General features: G+C 44.6%; 1 protein-coding gene across 6 annotated transcripts in view; it reads right to left on the bottom strand.

Annotated features, from left to right (window-relative positions):
- The window catches only part of CELSR1 (cadherin EGF LAG seven-pass G-type receptor 1), a 165,797-nt gene that overhangs the window by 95,381 nt on the left and 47,234 nt on the right, over window positions 1-23,182 (bottom strand). For all 6 annotated transcript variants that reach the window (XM_074540016.1, XM_014275957.3, XM_026790278.2 and 3 more), the window contains exon 2: window positions 952-1,590. In XM_074540016.1, coding sequence (XP_074396117.1) covers window positions 952-1,590 — 639 coding nt within the window. The remainder of the gene's footprint in view (window positions 1-951; window positions 1,591-23,182) is intronic.

The following is a 23,182-nucleotide window of genomic DNA, read 5'->3' as shown; positions in this document are numbered from 1 at the left end:
GGCTGGATCCACATCAACGAGATTTTTTTACATCAGAATTTAAATAATTTATGGTTTCAATTTTTTATAACTTCAACAGTGAGAGGCAGTGTTGGGAACCAGCCCCCTCTGCTCCACCCCTTGTTTGCAGGGTCACAGCAGACATTGCTGAGCTGTCAGTGTAAATTACAGCTGGCAGCACGTCAGTGCAGAATGCTTAAATGCGTGTGCAATTTCAAATGCATAAATAATCTCACTGACTTTACTGAAGCACCAGAAAACATTCACCTAATGTTATTTTGTAACTTCTCAGGAGTATTTGAGAAGCAGCACTTTGATCTTTATTAGCTGTCAAGCCCATGATGAGGCAAAGTACGTTCCTCAGCCGGCTGTGGAGACAGGCCTGGAAGCAGCTATGTCCTTCTGGAGTTTTATCTGAACATTTACAAACCAGAGCTGAGTTACAGCATTTCCCTTAAGTGTCTATTACTGCAGCATTTTGGGAACAAGAACAAAGCTAATGCTCTGTGCTGGCTGATGACCAAGGGCTGAGGAGCTCCTGTCGAGGCTGTTGCACCCTCACTATGCCCTCGTAGGTGAAGGGGCCTGCAATGGGTTTACATGAAATCCCATGAACCAGGAGATGTGTCCCACCTTTTTCCTTCCAGACAGAAGAAATGTGTCTGCATTAAGCATTTTGAGCAGAAATTCACACAGTGCAAATCTCTCCAGCAGCTGACAGTCCCCCTGCATGACCTGGAGCAAGGCACAGTTCCTCCCATCATGCAAACACAGAGACACGGGACTTACCCACCCTCAGTGACACCCACAAACCTTTTTCTGACTAGAAGGCAGCGCCAGCAGTTTCCCTCCCTTTGCCTAAGAATGCCAGCAATTTCAGCTTGCCACAGAGCTGGCCTGGCTGCTGGTCCAACACATAAATCACGGGCCCCAGATAAGACAAGCACATACCGGTGTAGTCCTCGTGGCACTCGCAGGTGTAGCCGCCCTCGCGGCTGCGGCACAGCCCGTTGCTCCCGCAGGGGTTGGAGTAGCACAGGTCGATTTCTGTCTCGCAGTAGTCGCCGGTGAAGCCCGGCGGGCAGCGGCAGCGCAGCCCGTTGATGGGGTGGATGGGGCGGAACAGGACCGTGTTGGAGCTGATGAACGGCGCCGAGCTGTCGAACTTCAGCACGGAGACGCACTTCATGTAGTTCTCGCAGGGCTCACGCAAGCAGATGTTGTCATCGAAAGGCAGCACCCTCTGCGTGGAAATCAGCGTCAGCAGCGTCCTGTTGAGGTAGATCTGCTCCTGCAGGTCCTCAGAGGGGAAGAACTTGTTTCGAATGCCACCAGGGAGCAAGGCTGAGAAGGTGACGTTCAGGATGTTGGAGCTGACGTCCGTGTCGTTTTGGATGTTGAAAACAAAGATGCCGTCCTTGGCGGTGGAGAGCACGGTTGCCACCCCCTCCACAAAGAGGGACAGGAGGGGAGAAAGGAACCTCTCCTGGGACATGTTCTCCAGGCGCACTGTGATGCTGTTGGTGAGCATGTCGTCCGTGATGATGGTGACACGCAGGGTGCAGACTGCAGTGACACTGTGAACTCCATCTGAAGGGAAGGGAGAAAATAACAGCCATGTCAGAGAGCAGGCCTCAACCTATGGACAGGGGGGCTCCCACAGCCTCCTGAAAATGAAACAGACCTGCAAGACACTCAGTTCTGGGCACCAGGATGACAGAGGGAAATGTATCCACCTTCTGAAGTTATTACCATTGCCTTTTATCAGGAAAACAAAATAAAATTTCTTAAGAATTGTAACTCAAAGGACCCAAGACATCTCAAAGAGGCAAGAACACCTGGAGAAGATGCCAGGCAAATAACTAGCAAGGGTTAGTGTGGAAACAGTCTGAGGGCCCTATGATGGCCAAGGGAAACCAAGAGGAAGGTGACTCCCCTGACAGTGACCGCTAGTCTGTAATTGGTGCTGGGAAGCTGCTGCTTTTCACAGCACAATACCAAAATTATCTTCTTCAGGTGTGGTCTCAGGCTTAAGCAGCCAGAACTCTGCACAGACAGAGAATTGTGACCAGAGCTTCAGATAAGTCATTTAAGGAAACAAGTCTTCACATCTGAGTGCTGGAACTTTTTCATTTCTCACATGTAACTTCTTAAAAATATTTTATGAATATTAGAAAAAAATTTAAATTAAATATGCCTGTAGTGAAAAGTAGACATTTAAAAACTCTTCCATTTTATTCTTCCTTTAAGGCATTTCTGATACTGCTGTGCCTGTTCTGCAATAAAACCCATAATTATAAAAATATAGCACTAATACCTGACACTGGACTGAGAATTGCCACTGTAAAATTTCAGCACACCCTGAGGCTTACAGCAGCACTGTAAATGTACAAATTCTAGATTATTCTGGCATTATGGAAAATAATTATGACACAGTGAGAGTGCTAAATTTAATCTAACTTCAATGCATATGTGGAATGGGAAGTTGCATCATCACTAAATCAAATCACTTACTTTAAATGTGTCTCCTTGCTAACATTAGGGACTCATTAAAATACAGATTGCATTACAGAAAATGTGGTTAGCATTAGAGCAGCATCTAGAAATCCCAGATGAGATCAAGAGTGGCTTCCGGTAGGAAATGTTCCTTCTGAAAGATGTCACAGTGTAAACAAACAACCTGAAATGGGCATGAATTTGTCTCATGAGAGAGATGAATTGCTTTGAGTGGCCAATATGAGCCCCAGAGTGGGGTCAAGACCTGAGCCCAGTTTCCTTAGGCCACAGCTCAGTGTCACAGCCTTGGTCTGATGTAACTCAGTGATAATAATGCACAAGTAACCTGCCATTAAGCTTTATTTCAATTAAACCACATGGTACGAGAAGAAATGGATTTTGAATCACATCAGTGTAAATTGCATCAGGAACTGTGTTTAAATCCATCAGTGTGAGATCAAAAGTTTAACAGCATAGACTGCTAAATGTCATTTTGCTAATGTTTGTTATCTCCAAGTGTAACTTTATGACCTATTATGGTCATGCAGGAATAGAACAGAAGAAATCCAAATTTTTTCTTTCCTACTCACTGTCACCGCTCCATCTCAAGTATGGTTTTGTTTTAAAAAGAAATGTATTGTTGGAAGATTTTTCCTCCAATTTTATAGCAGCAATATAGTAAATCACAGCAGCCTAATTAACAAAATGGCTTTTGACTGTTTCCTCCTATCAGGTTGTCTATGAAAGCTCAGCTGTTGACTCCTTCCCCACTGAAGCAGCTTTTATGCAAATAGAAAAATCTCTTCTGTGTGCTACTTTAACTACTGCCTGGCTAAAACCAATCCACCAGGAGTGGACATTGTCTGGAGTGATCTGTTTCACTTCTCCCAGGTAACAAGTGACAAAACAACAGGAAAAGACCTCAGGTTGCTCCAGGGGAGGCTTAGATTAAGTATGAGGAAGAATTTCTGCACCAAAAGGGTGCTCAGGCATTGGAACAGGCAGCCCAGGGAAGTGGTGGAGTCATCATTCCTGGAGGTGTTTAAAAGATGTGTGGATGTGGCCCTTAGGGACATGGTTAAATGGTGGGCTTGGCAAGGCTGGGTTAATGGCTGGACTCAATGATCTTAGAGGCCCTTTCCAAAATAAACAATTCTATGATTCTATGTGCCCATCACAGAAGCTCACATACCAGCTTTCATTTTCTCCCAAGTTTGCAAAAATCTCTTTCTTCTCTTCCTCGGACTCATTCTAGAAATCTGTAGTATCAGTTTCCATCAAGACCCAAAGCAGCCTTTACAAATTATTGGTAGCCAAAATCCTCTGTGGATTTCTGGTCAACAGACAATGCAGGATTTCCAGTATTTTCATAAATGACATCCTCAGACTAGTTTACCCATGTCTATCATTTGCACAGCTCATTCCCCTGAAAGGCCAGAACAAACTATTCACTTTTTTTTTCCCTAAAGCAATTGACATTTGCCTGTTTGTCCCATAGGGTGCCTGAACTATTTTGCTATTTGTTGCACAATATGCTACAGAAGTTCCCTCATACCAGCCAGAATGCTGGACAATGGGTCCTTTTTTAAAGAAAACACTATGATCTATAGCCCATGGTATGTATAGTAAGAAGACAAAATAAGATCCACTGTCTGACAATGCAGTAGAGTCTACAAACTGTCATAATCAATATCAACTGTCACAATATGCAAGAGCTTCCCAGCATTCACAACAGCTATTCTGACACAGTTAATAAATCACTGGAAAAAAGCCTGGTGTCAGATACCACACAGCCTCCTTGTTCCATGGGCAGCACAAAAGAAAACTGGGCACAGCCATATAGCTGCAAAATGAAGTTGTGTTTTAAAAGCCAACTCAGCTTTGTGCAACCCTGTTGCAGAGCATTAAATTAAAAGGAGAGTAAAAAAGGAGCAGAGCATGTGTACTATAGGCAACAAAAGAATGGCACAGCCATAGAACTGGCTGGACAAGTGCCTCTTTCATATCTCAGTTAGGCTGAGAGCAGCATCACAGGATCTGATCAGCTATTCATTCAGAAACTCAAGGAAAGTTGAAACAATCTGTGGTTTTATGAGACCAAATTAGTATCTATTCTCCTTTCAGCAGACAACATTGGCTTTGAGGTGGGGAACAACTGCAATAAAGAAAGTGGAAATTTTTTTTGGTCTTTTTTGGGAAATTATTTAAGCCCTAAATACCCATAACATATGTGTTTTGAGATTTATAATTGAAATACTCCATGAATGTTTAAAAGGTTTCCTGCCAGAAATGCCAGAGAATTATCATTAGGAAGTACTGTTTTGTGGAGTGGCCATACTTCATGGCCTTCAGTGTTTGAGATGCCCACCATATGCAGCTACCAAACTGCTAAAAAGGCTCAAACCATCTGAGATTCCAAAGGTCTCATGATACAGCCATAAGAAGTCCCTATCATGTTTATGGCAGGTGCAAGATGGTTTCAGTCAGGGGTGTGAAAGAACCTTCAAGTTGTTACACTGGAAAATTCTGGCTGCACTTTGCTCTTTGGAGCAGATCTTGGAAGAGATGAGTGCACACACATTCCCCAGGCTTAGCTGTCACCAGTTCTCACAGCCATCATGTGGGGGCTTCAGCAAACCTGCTGGGTGCAGGAGTCTTCCTGAAGGAGCTCTAAACACTCAGATCATGCTGGCAGATGGGATGTGCAGGCATCCTGCTAAGAGTGATTTGAGCAGACAGCCTGGATCTTAGCAGCCCCAGCCACCCAGATAGCCTGAGGAAAGGGAAACACAGGACAGACCAAAGAATGAAAAAGGATTCACCCAATCCTCTGTTAGCTTGGCTCCTAAATCCCTATCCCAATGGCTTTTGTCACTTGGTCCTCAAGTTTCTCTTCCATAAAATAGGGATAATAGCATTTAACATGTACACTGTGAAGTAGTGGGTACAGATGATAAAATTTTGAGACACTGGGTAACAACAAAAGCAAGACAAATATCCTTAAGAAATCATGAAAGGTTCTTTTAAGAGCTGTTGCAGCCAAGTTTATCAAAAACAAGGTGGAAACATTAAAATAAGACTCTTACTGTCTCACAGACCCATGAATGAACAAAGAGGATTCTGGACAGCCTGGTGGCCACACCAGAAATGTGTTCATTACAAATGTGGTCCCTGCACACTCAATTTTTATTCTGGCAATATTATTCTATGTATAATTTCCACAAAAGTGCTCGCTCTCCACAAGGTGGAAATCAAAGCAGATTGTTGTCTTCTGAGTCACTCTCATTGCTGAAGAGGAGACTTAAAACTAGAATTACTCATCTTCACCCTTCATCAAATTAATGAAAAGATCTAATAGCAAACACATACCCTGATGCATTACAAAGAAAAGAGAAGACAAGAAAGGCTGATGAAAGCTTGATGCTCTCTAAAACATATTAATAACTAGAAAATTGACTAAATAGGCATTGTTTCATTATTACCTTTACTTTACAACAAACCTTATCAAATCTGATACTTTAATCTCAGCTTTCTATCCTCTGGCAGTCCATAAACCAAAGAATTTTATTATCTAGAAATGTAAACACAGCAAAGTTTAACTGAAATGCATATTTGGCAATGGCAGCACCTGGCCAGAAAGGCTCTTTTGTTTCTTTTTTAAGTTTGCAGAAATAAAATAATTAACACTATTTTTAGCTTATTACATACAATGGTCTTAGTACCATTTTTGAAAGCTGCATACTTTATACTTTAGCATCAGAGTTTTCTTTCACAGATATACTGACTCAAACTCATTCTAATTTTGCTTTATAACACATCTGGAAATAGCAGATGCCAGTTTTTACAACAGCCATGCAAAATCCTTGGCCAGCAATCCACAGGTTCAAATAACCTCTTGCTCTTCCCAAACCATAAGAAGTAGCTGTGGCCATGGGTAGCAGCCACTGCTTGGTAACAGGTCCTTGGAATGACCAAAGCTGCATCCTCATTGCTTCCAGCCATGTCTTTACATACAGGAGTTGATTCACACCTAGCCCAGCACTAAACCTGGAATTTCTGATGAGGATGTTATGCTTTTAGTGCCCTCTCCACAGCCTGGATGGCAGCAGCACATCAGTAGCAGCAGCTCACAGGAATGAACACTGCAGGCAATGCTTGCCTGTCTGAGCAGGGCTGGCACCCAAACCACACTTCCCACTGAGCAAACAGCAGTAAAACATCAACATGTGTCAATAAAAGTGAGACAGAGTGCACAGTCCTGCCCTCAGATTTAGTTTGCCTCAGATTCTGCTACCATTGCAGAGCTGACTCCTTTCCTTGCATTGTGCTTCCACCACCATGGGAGCAGATTTAAAATGCCTAAAATATTTAAATGCTAATATTGTCCCTTCCAAACCACTGCTGCAGGCATTACAAAGCTTCACATCCATGGGTAGAAATAAGAACTCTATGAACACCCATAGGATAAATTCCTTAAAATATCTTCTGTGTTACAGAAAGTTCAGCAGCTTATAACGCAAAGAAAATACCCTGAAAGAAAATAAACTGCACAGAAAACTAAGCAAGATTCCTTGCTGAAACACCAGGAAGACATGACCAGAAAGGAAAAGGAAAATGGGCATACTTGTGGATTTAAAGATCTCTCATCTCAGGGTTTTCCCAGTTATCAAGCAGCCTCACTGAGGAAGGGTTTAGAAAGTGAATATGAGCCAAGTTCTAGTATCCCCTCAGGGCACCCTGGAAAAAGAAGCAGGTGATGGTTTTGGTCTTAGCTGTCCAAAAGACAACCACAATGTCCAGTGGTAAATATCCTCTCTGTGTCCCTAAAGAGTCTCTGTTTTGTAGCTGGAACAGCTCAAAGTCCAAAGGCCTCTTTTGCTAGAGAAAAGTGATCTTGAATGGTACGGTAACAGAAAAGTAACATCCGTGAGAAATAGACTCCATCACTTGCTGTAAAAAAACGTAACATATTGTGTGTAATATCATATTATTTCTTAGACACTCACTAATGAATTCTGTCAAAGCCTCCCCTTTCCTGGAATGGGAAACACTGCTGATAGGCAATTCTGTCAATACAGCAAGTTGGGTGCAACCACATGGAGACTGTCCTTAGCCACATTAAGCTTATGTTATTGATTTTGTCCCTTTGTTTCAGGCTGCCAGTCAGCTCCCTGCATTTAGGAGCACTGACTGCCAACACAAGTTGTGGGCTTTGGAAACAATATATAGAAATAACTATCTATTATTCACACAATGCCAAAGGTTCATGATGGAACTGCTGCTGTGAAGAATGTCAAAGTCCAGGTCTGCTCCCAAGCCCATTACACCAACAAGAAGATACCCATGGACTTCAGTGGGCTTCACTCCCTGCCAAAATCTGGCCTAGAGCCTAATTCCCAGAGTCACTGCCAGTGCACTCACACAGAGCTTCACTCCCAACCCTGCAGCCCCAGACAAGAACAGTCTGCCCAGGAAATGGTGCAGGCTTGAAAAGTCTAAAGAGCAGAAAGCAAAACATGAGGGATGAGCAGGGCAAGCACTAGAAACATGCCCCATGGACAGCACTCCTGAGCTGTAATGGTGGAAAAGGTTTTCTAAAATCAGGTGTCTGAATCTGTACCTCAACATCTCCCATTTTCCAGGAAGGATGAGCACCTGCAGCCGCCCTTCAGCAGATGCTCTGTTTTGAAACATTGGCCAATGTTGCCCAGCATCATTTGGAGGAAAGAAGGTTTGGAGCACTCACAGGAAAAGGGAATACAAAGATGTGTTACAGGGGTATTTAGGTTTCAAGGAGAGGTAAAACAGGAGGCAGCTGAGGTACATGGTGTATGCAAGTACCTTGGCAGGTCCTGACTGGGCTGCAAGAAAGGGGGAAGTCCTGGGTAAGACATGTCTTTAGGGGAAAAGAAGGTGTCTGACAGCAAGACTGGCAGACTGATGGAAGACAAGACAAGTCCACAGTGGCAGAGAGAGGGCCAATGTGTAACTGTGCCAGTGACCAGCTCCCCTTAAACCAGCATTAACCACATTACCTCCAGCACCTTCCTGCTGCCACTGCAGCAACTCAGAGCACCCCAGGGTCTGTCCCAGACCACCTAGGCCACGGGGTATGCACCTGGGTGATGGCTGTGCCAGGCTGTGCCTTGCCACTGCACTGCCCATGGCAGCATCAGCCACATCTCCACTTGTGAAAGGATGTCAGAATCATTGCAAGCAATGGTCACAACAAGTGTGTTCTGACACTTCCAGGCAAAGCCACCTCTTCTGCTCACAACCTGCAGGCACTCTTAATTTCAAGTCAAACCTTAATGTACTTCTTTTTGCAAAGAAGATGAATATCTGGGACACCTGGGGAGAGTGGGCAGTGGCACTTGGGGCTCTCACCCCACAGCTCCCTTGGCAGCAGCTGCAGCTGAACCAACTAAATCAAACAGCTAAAAATACCCAAATTGTGGGAGGATAAATTGTGCATAAAGCAACTGTGAATTCCCGATGTGCATAAGAGAAAAAAACAAACCAATTTCAGCATCATTATCTTTAATGTAGCCTGTGCTGCTCTGGATTATTTACTTTGTACACAATACTGAAAAGAAAAAGAACATATTTGAGTCTGCAACTTGAACAACTTGATGCCAACTGGATTGCTCAACATTGTACAAGATTGCTGTTCTGAAACCAGCACCTGCAAGCTGAGAATTTTGAAATGTTAATTGGGTTGATAACACTAGTCTGGGGGAACATTTCCGGAGGGTAGGAGGTAAAGCAAGTTGGATCTGCTGACAGAAATAAGCCTTCTTGACTTCTAACTGTAGCAAGGCTGAAGATGCACCTCATTTCCTTGAACACCCTCCCACAGAATCACTTCTTGTTCTTCAGGTACCTGGTGCCCATGGGCTATAACTTCTGTAGGGGGTGAGATGTAGGCAAGGGATGCTGACAGGGATGCAGGAGCAACAGGTTGAACGAGGAAGCAAATCCCTGTCCTGAGCAGAAAGCACAAGTAGAAGGGATTTGGGACACTTAGAGGGAAGTATGATATGTGGAAAGATAACATGAGCATGCTAACAACCAGCTCCTTACAGACTAACTAAAGAGGAGATTTCCCTTTTAACTAAAATGCAAACCAATTTTCCTTCTGGCCTCTGCACACCTCCCTGTTCCTCAGCTGGTTTTCCTTGTTAGCAAGGACTGGCCAGACTCCCCTGCCCAGCTGTGCTTGGCAGCAGGGCCAGCTCCCCACCTGTGCATCCTGCCCTGCTCCAGGCCATGCCAGCCCTGTGGGATGCACAGCCCCAGAGCCCTGCCCTGGGCCATGCCAGCCCCAGTGGGGTGCACAGCTCTGTAGGGGGGTACAGTATGGGTAAATGAAGGTGGTACAGAATGTAATCTTATCCCCTAAAGAGTTGCAGCTGAACCAATTACTAAAGATTAGGAGCAGGCCTGATGTTAACAGGCCACGCCTGTAGCCAACAAGAAGAGTGTTATAAAAGAGTGGATTGGTGGGAACTGGAGTCCATTGGCTGCTGTGAGCATGAGGAAGAGTCAGTGCCTGGAGGAGCTGCCTACAGGAAACGTCAAGGAGATACAAAACTCTAGCAATATGAAACCCTTGCAGTGTAATGATAATAGAACTCTTGCAATATATGACAACACAGCTCCAGAGCCCTGCCCTGCTCCAGGCCATGCCAGCCCTGGTGAGGTGCACAGCCTAGGAGCTCTGTCCCACTCTGGGCCACACCAGACCATGTGGGGTGCACAGCCCCAGAGCCCTGCCCTGCTCTGGGCCACTCTAGCCCTGGCGGGGTGCAGAGCCCAGGAGCCATGCCCTGCTCTAGGCCATGCCAGCCCTCGGTGGGATGCACAGTCCAGGAGCCCTGCCCTGCTCCCAGTGAGGTGCACGGCCCAGGAGCCCTGCCCTGCTCCCAGTGAGGTGCACAGCCCAGGAGTCCTGCCCTACTCTAGACCATGGCAGCCCTGGTGGGGTGCACAGCTCCAGAGCCTTGCCCTTGTCCCAGCCACACCCTGATGGGTGCACAGGCAAGGAGCCCACTCCACTGCTTCTCCATAACCAGCTGCCAGCGACAATGGAGGTTCCAGACTCCCATTGAAGACAAGGATTTCCATTTAATGCTAATGTCCACGGAAACTGTGCACCTTACAACACTCATCTGACCTGTTCAGCTGAAAAACTCTGCTTCAGATCACTACACCAGATAAATTCATAGACTGACTTGCTGGGGCCTCCAGCACCTCCCATAAAGCTTGATCTTGTTTCATATATAATCAAAACTATTGCCTAATTACTGCAATAATTTTCTCTGAGCTTTAAAGGAAGAGGGGTTTAATATCATTCACATTTTAATTCTAATTAAATGCAGAGCTAAATGTTATTAGCCAAAAGAGTTTCCCAGCAGACTCTCATGGCTTGCAGCCCCATCTCACAGTGTGCTGCAGTGGTGGCAGCAGTGGCTTGGTGGGCACTGCTGGGCAGGCAGAGATGCCAGCAGCATTGAGGTGTGTGAAGCCCAGGCACAGGGAGCACTGCTGTCCCCACAGCCAAAGGGCTTTTCCTGGGCCTCCAGGAAAAATCCATGAAAGCACTGGAGCAACAACTGCAGTCATGGGATGCTCCAGCGTTAAATCTCCATTCAGGCCATGGTCCTCAAGTAAATGATACATTTTGTACAGAGGACATAAGAGCAATGTGTTTACCCAGAGATGCTTTTACGTCACTTACCCCACTTTAAACAGGACAGCCCCTGTGTGGGGTGCCTGGCTGTGCTGCGGGGGGACAACCCATGGGTCACCATAAAAGCCTCCATTCTCCTCACAGCTACACAACCCCTGCAAACATTTTTACTCATGGTGTCTGATTAAAGCAAGAACTTCCCCAGGCAAGCCAGAGCTCTATTCAAATCTCTCTCTTTGCAATTTCAAAGCAGGAATAGATGAAAACTGTTTTGAGGATGGCAAGGGTGAGGTGGGATGAAAACTGGGAATGGTGCTAAGGAAATTGCTTCTCTTCCTCACTGTTTGCACTCATACTGCATATTAGTAACCTCAAAGGTATCCTTTCAAAACAGCATCAGCAAAAAGAAATCCATCAGGTTTATTTCTCTAAATGTCTCCAAATTCCCATGTTGCTTTTTCCTGGAGATATGCTCTGCTCCTTGCTGTGACCCACAGTGAAACCACAGGGACACTTCCTGCTGGATGGGGTTCAGGTTTGCTATCTTGTGCGGAAAAAAGAGAAGGGAACAATGAAAGAAAGACAATAGTTATGTTTACAGACAAGCTTTCAAAACAGCTGTGTATCAGCTGAAAGTTATTGGTATATGGGGTGATGTAGACTTGCCCAGCTCTCTGAAACAGAAAAAAAACCAGAAAAATTCAGCTGTGGGAGCTCAACAGGTTGCTGACTGTTCTCATGTGCTATGGAGGCCCAGCTTGGGGAAATAAGAGGGTTCTTAGGCATATGGGCACTTCTTTTTTTTTTTATTTTCTGTGGTTTCTGTCATCGTAAGGCATTTGCAAATTAATACAAGGCAAAAACAGAGGGCTATCTCTCTGGGACGGGGCAAGCAATAATGGCTACATGTCAGCTTCCACATGCACTAGGCACAGGAATAGTTGTTCAGGAGACCCAGGAGACTCAGACTCGAACATGAGGGACCCACATAAACAAGGTAACACTCTGAGGGTGCTTCAGTTCTCAAAAATTTTTGATGGGAGCAATGACAGGGCATGGATGTCTCACCTGTAGCATACATATCCAAAAGTAAAGGTTTCAGAGCCTTTGTAACTCTACCTTTTCTCCCTTCCTCTCTCAAGCTCAATTAATGTTTAAGAAATTTTAATAAGAAGTAGATAAAATTCAAGAGAAGAGATGGGGTCCATCATGGTCCATCCACTGGGATCTGACAAAAAATCTACCAATCTTCCACAATCTGAAAAATTTAGAGTTTCATCTAGCTTAATTCCATTAAAAATCTCAAGAATGAAAATACTAAACAAAATATCACATTTTCCTTCATTTTTGATTTCAAAGGGAATAGATTTTCCTTTTTATGACTAGATTTTCAGCTGACCAGTTTAGCTGGTCTTTTCTGTTAACTGAGGTCTGCTGACTTAAACAGAATAAGAAAGGAATAAACAAATCAGAAACTTGAGGAAATAAATTTAAGCAAATAAGAAATGTAAATAAAATTGCTTGCATCATGTGATTAAAGAAGTACAAACACAAAGACAAAATAAACAGGTAAAACCACCCTTACCAAACTTTCACAGTTTTGGGAAAGACTCCCCAGGCAGTGGGAACATTTATAGGGAAAATGCTGGGTACTTTGTCTGGACTCTCTCTTGATAGGTGACCTACACAATCTTCTAAAAATGTCATGCAAAAACAACCCCCTTCTGATTAACCAACCACCTACACATCACTGGCCACTGGCAATGAGATCATGGTGGGCTTGGCTGCATGGTCAGCTGAGATTATTCTTGGATCCCTGCCGCTAAAACTAGAATGCTGGACAAGAATCAAAAGAGACAAAGCACTCGTTTCCTGTTTCTATAGTACTGAACCTGTGGGTGAGTATTTTTCTCCCCAAAACTTTTCCAAAGACAAAAGCAGCCGCCTATGCAAAATGTGGAGAATGAAGAGCTCGGCTCCTATCGCTGCACGCCATCTGGGGAAGCCCATGCAGAGAAGGGGCAGGTTGAGTTATGACAGATGAAAGTGGGTAAGGCAGTGACTGGGAGCCCCTGGTAAAACACAGAAACTACACTGATCCTCAGAAATGATACTGCAATCTCAAATGCCTATCTAAGGATTCCTATTCAGCTGAACTGTAGAAATGAAGTCATAACTACATGATTCACTTCTCGAAGAATCAGATAAGATTTTCTGCCAGACACACTTTGTAAGACACTGATTTGGAGCAAAATTTTGCATTCTAGGACTAATGTAAGATTGTCCAACAAATTCCACAAGGAAAAGATTCTCTTTAAAGGAATTTACTATATGGATAAATGGAGAAAAAATTTGTGCTGTCGAAACATACTTGATTGCAGCACTACATCAGCAGGGCATATCCAGGAGTTGCCAGGCTGGGCTCTGCCAAGCAGCCTCATGTTTCTGGCCAAGGGCAGGATGACTGTGTCTTTCTCTTCTGGGTGATGGTTCTCTCCTTCCTATTCTGCCAAATTTGCAGACAATCCGGGTGACTTGTATTTGGTAAGATCAGGGCATCCAACAGCAAACAGAACCTTACTACAAGAGCATTGCAATACCCAGCAGGCATGTGCCCACCACAAAGCTGGGCAGGGTGACTCCCTGGGACACCTGCATCACGGACAGCACAAAATTTTTCCAGTTCAGTGAGACTTAATTCACCATTTCCAGGTATCCCATTGTAGCTAATGCTCCCACCAGATCACTGGACATCTTAACATCTGCAAAAAAGCCTTCTCTTTCAACACAAGCAGAATTTCCAGGTGTAGAAGAGGAGATGCACAGTGAAAGCTGGATATTTGATGACCTCAATGGTGCCATGGAAGCAGCATTTTCCAAACAGCATTGAATAAACTACCCATGAGGCAAAATGTTTCATTGTACATTGAGTTTTCCCAGGGCTGTTTGTATATTCTATGAAACCTAAAGAATTTATGCATCTCCTTCATTATAGTACCAGTAGATTCCTATTAATATCTTTAAAGGCATTATTTTTCATTGTTTTAGTTATGTTTAATGGAAAAATATAAAAATACTGAGCACATGTAAAATATACTCAAAACCTATCACCATTAATGTTGAGCCTTAAAATGTAAATCACTCTGGTAAAACACAAAAATCTTCATTCCAGGAATCCCCACCCCTGTAATCCCACTGATCTCAGCACAGCTGACCATTACAGGACTGCTGGACACGAAGCCTTCAGCCTGAGCTCTGAGACTACTTTGGTACAATATCAAGAATGTGCACCTTCCTGAGAAACCACTGAGTCACAAGGATAAAATTTCACCAAGCATTAGTAGAGGTTCATCCTATCACCTTTCTATAAAACATACCAAACCCGTGTCCTCCATTTGTAGGCATGCAATGAGATAAATGTCATCCCTGAGAGAATACAAATACTAATTTTATTTTTAAAATATAGTTGTTAAAAATTTAGTAGTACATACTGTGAAAAGCAGTTGTCTGTAAATCAGGATTTTTCCATGCAAAGACCTAATCTGAATTCCTGCAGGATGCTTCACACTGCAGGAGTCACAGTGGAGTCACTTCCCAAGAGCTCAGACAATTGCAGAAATTTAATTAGTAGAAAGTTTTTGTGTTTCAGCATCCAGAGCACCTCTTTTCACCACCTAAGCTCTGAGGGCAACTGGACAGACAGTACATCAGCCCTTTGGATCATGCCTTTGAGTCCAGACATCCATTCTCTCTCTCCACTTATAAAATTATGCTTATGCCTTGGCTCAACTCAATGACAAAGTTCTCAGAAAAAAAATGTATTTCAGCTATTTCAAAATTTTCTCAGTTTTCAAAAACCTCTTTAGTCCTGTTTATATTTAGCCCTGATATTTCTCTATTTAGCCAGTGATCATCTTCATAGAGAGCTTCCTAAATGCTGAAAAACCACTCGGTTTTAACACCTGCAGTCACTGTACTGCATTAATAACCCCCAAAATATCCACATGGGAAGACTCACTCCTTCTCTCCTCAGAGCCAACCAGAAACTCCCTCCTGCTTCCCAGCCTGCAGGAAACCTGCTGATCCCTGAGGTGAGTCCCAGGACAGCCAAATGCTGCCACAGTGGTCCTCAGCAGCAGGACCCCACAGCACTGGCTGCTTGAGGCACTTTGCATGTCTCACAGGTGGGCTCATGCAGAAGGCAAGTAGAGCTTCAGTATTTGCATGGAAAGAATTATTTCTCTCTGGATGTGACAGCTGGTAATGGGGAGAGGCAAAGCAGCTGTAACCCAGATCAGGAGGTTTACAGGGCTGCCAGTGTGCCTGTGCAGCACAGGAAGCAGCAGCAGCTCCACACAGCTAATGTTAGTGGAAAGGACAGCAAAATTCACATAAATGTGTGCCAGGGATGGCTTTGGCACGCTCCAGGTCACAGGGAGCACAGGCAGGAGGCTGGGTGGGGGCACTGTGGTGGCCAGTGGTGATGCCCAGCTGCCACCCAACCTTGCTCCACAATTTGTCACACAGGTGTCATTCCTCATGCCAGAAACCTCAGAGCAAGATGCAATGGAAGTGTCATGACAGGTGGCTGCAATGTCTGCAGAAAACATCAAGTGGAGAAACATTTCTACCAGGAATCTTCCAAAACTGTAGAAGTTCTTGATCTCCAGCTCAGGCTGACTCCTGTGACTACTAACAAGAAGTGGATGCAGCTCTTCCTCCACCACCCCTAGAGGAACAGAGAATTGTCCCAGAGAAGCTGGCTTTTACTCCTCTATTTTTTTTCTGTCTTACCAGGAAAAACAAACTGCTGCATTTGTAGCTACAAGGAGATGGAGGTAGAAAAGGACAGTTCACATGGGCATTCTTCTCTGAGCAGTGATGCAGAAGCAAATACCAACAGTGCATTTTGTGGTGGAAAACTGTTCATGGGCATGAAGCCCATGGGATGAGGTGGGTTTGGCCAGACTCAAGCTTTCATGAACTCCAGCTTCATTACAGTAAAATTTATAAGTGCTTCCTCAGTTGAAAAACATATCTTCTACTTTGGTTCCATTACAAAAACAGAACAATCTTCTAATTAAGGATGGATGCAGAATTTAAAAAAAAAATTTTAAAAAATTAAAATTTTAGGATGGATAGATGCACAATTAAAAGAAAAACCCCAAAACCCAAACCAAAACAAAAAAAAACCCATGAAAATTTCAAAAAATGTTCAAGCTCAAAATAAGATATTCTAGCCCTGAAAAAAATTACCAGTTTGCCTTTGTGTCCTTTTCAGAGACCTGTTTGGCAAAGAGGACATTTCACAGTCTCCTCTTACGGAAATCCAACGCCACGCTCTTGCTTCAGGACTGCTGCCAGCTCCGTGTTTAGTGGATAAACCCTTTCACATTTGTCTTTGAAAGAGGCTCTTGTGAACAGGAAGCTGTGCTGTGACACCAGGCTCCTGTGCTCTTTAAAACAGCCCAAGCTCTGCAAGTGACCTCCCTCGTCTTGCTTTCTCAGTTGGCTCAAGCCATCTCCCACACGTTGTTTCTCCAGCAGTAACCTGAGGCTTCAGAAAATGTTGGAACAGGTGGCCCAAGTTAAGTCAGCACCCAAAAAAAGGAAACATTTTAATATTACCTACCTAATGCACCTTTCTGTCTTTAGATGTTTACAGTCATTATCAGAATTTAGGGGTTTCTGTATCAGTCCATGACTCATACCCAGACACTACTCAAGGCCAATAGATATGATATTACAATTTCTTTAAATTTAACATCCTTTAATATCTGCTGCATTTTACTGACTGAGCCATCTGGAAAGCACAGGACACTCTGGAGATCATGAAAGTACAGAAGGGCTCCTTAGGTCTCTCTGAGTGCATCTTGTACCTCTCTTTCAAAACTGTTTTTATCTGCCAATCAAGTAATGATATTTCTGTAATTACTTTAAGGTACTGAGCTCACTTGATGCATGCTGTGCACTGCTGTGCAAGGCATGGGATTTGAATAATTATACTGCCCTAGAAAATACCAAACCAACATCCCAAGACATCAGCACAAGTTGAGAAATAATGTGGCAACAACAAGGTCACATGAGCATGAAGCAGACTATTTCTCTATTATCACTCACCACTTTAAAATAAATTGGGTGTTTCCCTCTCCTCTTTCCAAGCACAGAGCTACACACCCAGCAGCACTGAGCTCAAAACAGTCTCTACCCAAGGCAGCAAAGTAACTGCTCTGCTCTGGAACACCTTTGGTGCACTGGAGTTATTTTAGGTTTGCACACAGGCACCAGGAGGCAGAATCTGGCCAAATCACTTTAAAAAGACTGAACTGCTTGAGATAAATACCTGAGAATCCACCTCTTAATACGCCATTGCTCTAATTTCTCTTCTTAAAGCATTTGCAGCAGTAATCAGAGGTGATCACTGAGCTCCATCCTGCACCTTTAATTAAAGTCTGTTTCTGAAAGCCCTGTCTAGAGAGACTAATCCCTCTCCTCTCAGCTGCTAGACCTGCACAGGAGGGCAAAGAGGCAGATGCATTTTTGAGGAGGTGAACAGGTCCTAGTTTGGCACCTCAAAATGTCACAAAACATCTACTGATATTCAAGCCAGGTACTCAAATGCAAATTGCCAACAGTCAGTAAAGAAGTGGGCAGAGAAGCACATGCAGGGGAAAAGCATGAATGCAGATATGAAAACTAATCATTCAAGGGTAACTACATATTAGTTTTTGTTTGGTACTACCAGTGTGGACTCAGGTCCTGTCACCCCTTGGCTGATCTGATGCTTCTGTTGAAGCAGATGCAGAGATCTTGCAAAGAAATCTGTAGGAAATTCTACCTCAGAGCTCAAAGGAGATGGGAAAGAAAGGAGAACTGTCACACCAACAAAAGCAAATACAGTGCTCAAAGCAGTAGTGTGGTGGCTCACAGGATCCTCACGAGCTCAAGAATAACATCAGAGAGCTACCATGTGCTGTAGGCTTGGCATATCAAGATTTCCACATCATTAAGGTCACTCTACACCTTCATCTGTGATACATTACCACTTACCCTCTGCTCTGCCAGCACAGCAGGGCTCCATCTCCCAGCATCCGATTTACCCTACAATGCATCTCCTCTCAGTACTGAGTACTCTCCTTCCAGAATGACCACAAAGTCCTCCCTCTGTTGCTCACTGCAAACTTCTCTCTTGTGAAGCACTGCTGGGAAACTGCCCTCCTGTGATGGCAGGTGACAGCAGGTGCAGCCACTGATGCCTTCTTCACATGCTCATGTGGATAAGGGAAGATTCAAAATGCAAACGTAGAGAGACAAATGGCCTTGCCCTTCCACCATCCCTCACCCTGAGTGAGCCTTGCAAACTTTCACCATCTCCTTTTTTAGCCCCTAGGACTGCCTGTTCCATGTTCACCTGGCTCTGGGTGTCAGCAGGCTGCTAAAATGCAAGGAGAGAAGGGCAACAACGCAAAGGTATCTCTTGCAGAAAGGGATTTATGGTCTCAGGGCATATGTTTGTGGAGAATTTACTGTGTGGGCTTAGAGACTGCTCAGACTGACTGAGCCGCAGCTCCTGCAGAGAGCAGTGCATGCAAGGGACACAAGGAACCCAAAACTCTGCTAACTCACAGTCAAGAGGCAAACATGAGCCAAAGGCTGGAGACACAGAGATGACCTGACTCGCTGTGAGTGCTATTTCACAGTGAAGAGCCAAAACCTGCAGTCTGTAAGAAAGAGAATGGGATGGGATGTGATGTTATCTTCCGGGAGTTTGGGATTAATACAATAAACATATGGAGGGTGGATCAGCTCAAGAATACCAGGGAATTTTCTGAGTCAGTATTTTCAAGTGAAAACTACTGAGAAGGGCAGCAGGGAAGTCAGTGCTTAAGAGGATCATGTTAGAAATGTGTGGCTAGAAAAGGAGGAGGGAGGCCCCTCTGCAACTGCTCTGGTACCCACTGCAGGTCAGCAGAAATGGCACAGCAGCCAAGGGATGCAGGAGTGCCACAGAAATGAACCTGCAGTGGCAGGGCTCAGGGGTGCTTTCTTCAATGAAAGGTTAGAACTAAGATTAAATGGTCTTAAGCAAAGAGGGTGCTAACTTCTCTGTGTTCACAACTGACAGTTCAGAAGAGCTTCAAGATAAGTGCAAAACACCAGAGGAGGCACTTGGCTCAGAGGTCTCAGTAGAGACTCCAGCACAGAGTATAAAAGAAAATACAATTGTTTTTCTTACTCCTGAAATACACATTCTAACAACAGTATAGATTACAAGAAGCCAAGCCACACAGGGCACACTGATGGCTGATGTTTGCCTCCACTGCTGCCAGGCCCCCAGTATGTAAACATCTTCCTAACACAGACATACCTCTCAGGTCTGTGTCAGCTGGGTTTTCTGCAAGCCTGGGGAAATGCCTGAATGTGTTACTCTGCAAAGCCAACTCTCTGCTCCTTTTTATGGCTTAAAGAAACTCTGAAGAGTAAAAATACTAATTTAAAAAGTGAAATATAAGTGCTTGGTGACAGCTACATTGATGTACACACACACAGTGCAGAGGGTATGGGAAAGAAGTGAGCTATGCAAAAATGTTAATAAATGATGCAATTTGTGACCTAGGCAACATCACCAAACAGAGAACAATGATTCCTGGACTAGCAATGGAGAGAGAGAATGGAGGCAGAGGGGTGCTGATGCAGTGCTAGATGTTGCTAACAAAAACCCATATGACAATAAAGAAAATTAGGTGGTAAAACATTATGGGAGTGAATAAATGGGACAAACCCCAAAGCAGCTACAAGAGGAAGCCAGCTGGACATCAGGAACAGACCACACCACAATATAAACTTGCTTGGCTTTTCACACCTTGTAAAGAGGTAGGGAATTTTAACACACTGTGCATTTCCATGCATGCTAGATTCTGCTAGTAGATCTATAGACCAGCTCTGAGATACAGAAACAGTAGAATCTAACTACAAGAAAAGAGATCTGAGAGGACTTAAGAATTAAAGGAAGAACTAGCTGATAATGCGACATGTGGCAGTTTAGTGCTAGTAATGAACAAATACAGCAGTCAGCATAGTTTAAATTGGTTTGCCAAATACAAGTAAATTGTTAATACTAGTAATGCTCCCATCTGCAGGATTCAGACATGACAGAAGCCAACTTAATCCAACGTGAACTTCACTGGCTGCACTTTTCTTAATATAGACTAGTTACTGATAAAAATGATACATGGTAAAAGTGGAATATCTTCAGAGCGTTTTTCCTGGAACCACAGAAGTAACTTCCAGTCCACCTGGACTTGAGAGATGGTCACGGGGAGCTGAGTTCACAACTGCTGCCTGTGCCAATCTAGCTGGGAGCACCACAGTGACTTCCTTTAACTCTTACCTCCTTCCTCTCCTTTAATTCCCCTCTCTCTCCCCCAGCTGGCATCAGTGCTGGCTCTGGGCACTCCATGGAGTGGCACCCCTGGCACTCCGGAGAGCAGAGTGCACACTCAGGGCTCAGAGAGGAGAGTAGAGCGCACTCTCAGGGCTCAGTGCAGAGAGCAGAGCGCACACTCAGGGCTCACTGAGAGCAGAGTGCAAACCCAGGGCTCACTCTGAGATCAGAGTGCACACTCAGGGCTCAGTGCAGAGAGCAGAGCACACACTCAGGGCTCACTCTGAGAGCAGAGTGCACACTCAGGGCTCACTCCAGGAAGCACAGCACACACTCAGGGCTCTCTCTGAGAGCTGAGCGCACACTCAGGGCTCACTCTGCGAGCAGAGCTCACTCACTGGCAGTCCTTGCCTGGGAGTGCTCACTGAGCAGCACACAGCATCCACAGCAGTGCCTGCCCGGCAGCCAGCACTGCTCATCCCCCCAGCCCCTCAGTACCGGTTTGTTCAGCTCAATTAAACATCCCAATGTGCCTTGGGAAAGACAAGCTTTCCCTTCCAGTGAATGACAGAGATGGAAGCTCCTGCATTTATTCTGTTCAAAAGGACATATGCCTCTATTTAGGCTGGTGACATCTTGACAAGCATCAAATGATGTCTGGGGATTTTACAAGCAGGAAATACTTGGTTTCTCTTCCTTATACCTTTGTTATGAAAAGTTACTAAGTGGGTCATGGAAATGACTCCAGGAATACCAGAACTTATAGTTACTCTATTTACATATTGATAAAAGTAATAATAGATTATTTTTTTTAAGTGAGTATTTACAGTACTTCTGAATCTTCCTTAAGTTCTCCTCTTGAGCCACCTGATAATACTTTCAGGTTTAAAGCTACATTTCACCAATAAAGGGTGTTTAAAAATTATTTTAAATCAAATCCCAGCTATCCAGAAGGCTCCATCCAACAGGCACCTCGTGCTTGGCAAATGCGCCGGGCTGTAATCCTCCTGCTGCAGCACAGCAGCTCTGTCCTGATCTATTGTCCTCAACCATGAGAAACTTTCTTCCATCCTCTCTCCACCTAACATGCTCAGGAGCCTGTTCCTCTTGACACTATTGCCCCAGAGGAAAAAAAAATTACAAACACTGGCTTAGTAGCTGGAAATGGTTTAAGTGTACCCCTCCTCCTTGCAGAGCTGAGAGCGAGGAGCTGAAAGGTGATGTGCGTGAGAGTTCCTTTGATAAGAGGCCAAGAAGTGACATGAACAAGATAATCAGGCCTTCAAACCAGACATGCACATCTGGGACAACTATTTCCAGCTTCCATCTGACAAGAGAATAATCCTGCTAATAGGAGCCTTTCACACCAGGTTGAGTGCTCTGGCAAAAGAAAAAAAATTAAATGAGCTTCATTTAGCTTCCCTCTGGCTCTTATTGGTGTTTGAAACACTAACACATGCCATGCAAGAAGGGGTGGGATTTTGCTACAAGGGGTTTTTCCATGGGTAAATTAAATCCCAGTTTGGTCACTCTGGGATCTTTTGAACTAAAACTCCAACTATAGTAATTTTGAGTGCAAAGAAAGTAGCCTCTCAGACACAATTGTGGAACTGCATATGAGCCACCCAAAAAGCCAAGTCCTGCACGCTGATCTCCAGCTTCCCATTGTGAGGGAGAGCTGGGCTGTCCCCTATCACCCAGGGCAGGACTGTTCTCAACACCCTGAGTGCTGCAGGATAAGCACACATGGTGGGGATACCACCACGGGCACGACACAGCACCTCTTGCCCAGTGTTATGTGCGGCAGTGGCAGTGTCCAGCTGGGCTTCTCACCTGCATGGTGGCCTCTGTGGGAGTGGTGAGCTGTCTGACACAAGAGCAGAAGTGTTTGAAACATCTGGCCCAGCTCATATTGGCAGGGAAGGAGGGCTCAGCCTCCAGAGCGCAGACCGGGTTGGTCGGGAAATGCGCTAACTCCGAAAGAATGAGCAGCTCGGCTCCTGGTGGCTGATGTCAGCTGCTCCTGACTTCTCTTGCCTCAGGTGAGTTGATTCATGTGTTTTATAGACTTGAAGTATGAAGTATGAAAGATGCTATTGTTCCTTGAAGATCCCCACAGGATCTGCTTGGTCCAGGTTTTGCCTCCTTACCAATAGTTCCGAAGGACAACTTCACAACCCAGTACTGCCAGTTTTTGAGAAGATCAGGTTGAGGTCATTCCTTCACTGACCCTTATTTTCCTTCTCCTGAATCCAGCTAACCACACCTCTGAGCACACCTGATCATGGGCAAAAAACTGAACACAGACCAGGCTTCTGCTTTCAGCTCCTTCCCTGATCTGGTTCTTCTTGCTCCTCGCCTTTGTTTTTTTCTCACCAGTCTGGTGTGGGTAATGAAGACAGAATATGCGTTTTGCCTCCAGCAAGACTTTTTTAGTTCAGATCAGCTGCCTCTAACTGGAGTAAATAATTCTGGTACAAGAATGAGATGCAATGCACAGCAAACTGAAATAAGAAAAACCTGATGGTAAAGTTACTGGCTGCTTCAAGGACAGACTGTACCCTGACCCTTTGTTGCCTGCAGCAGCTGTGGTGCTTGACATACTGCTG

Source organism: Zonotrichia albicollis, chromosome 4, assembly GCF_047830755.1.
Source record: "Zonotrichia albicollis isolate bZonAlb1 chromosome 4, bZonAlb1.hap1, whole genome shotgun sequence".
NCBI classification, from domain to species: domain Eukaryota; kingdom Metazoa; phylum Chordata; class Aves; order Passeriformes; family Passerellidae; genus Zonotrichia; species Zonotrichia albicollis.
Note: the sequence above shows the minus strand (reverse complement) of the source record. Positions and strands in the feature narration are given on the sequence as shown.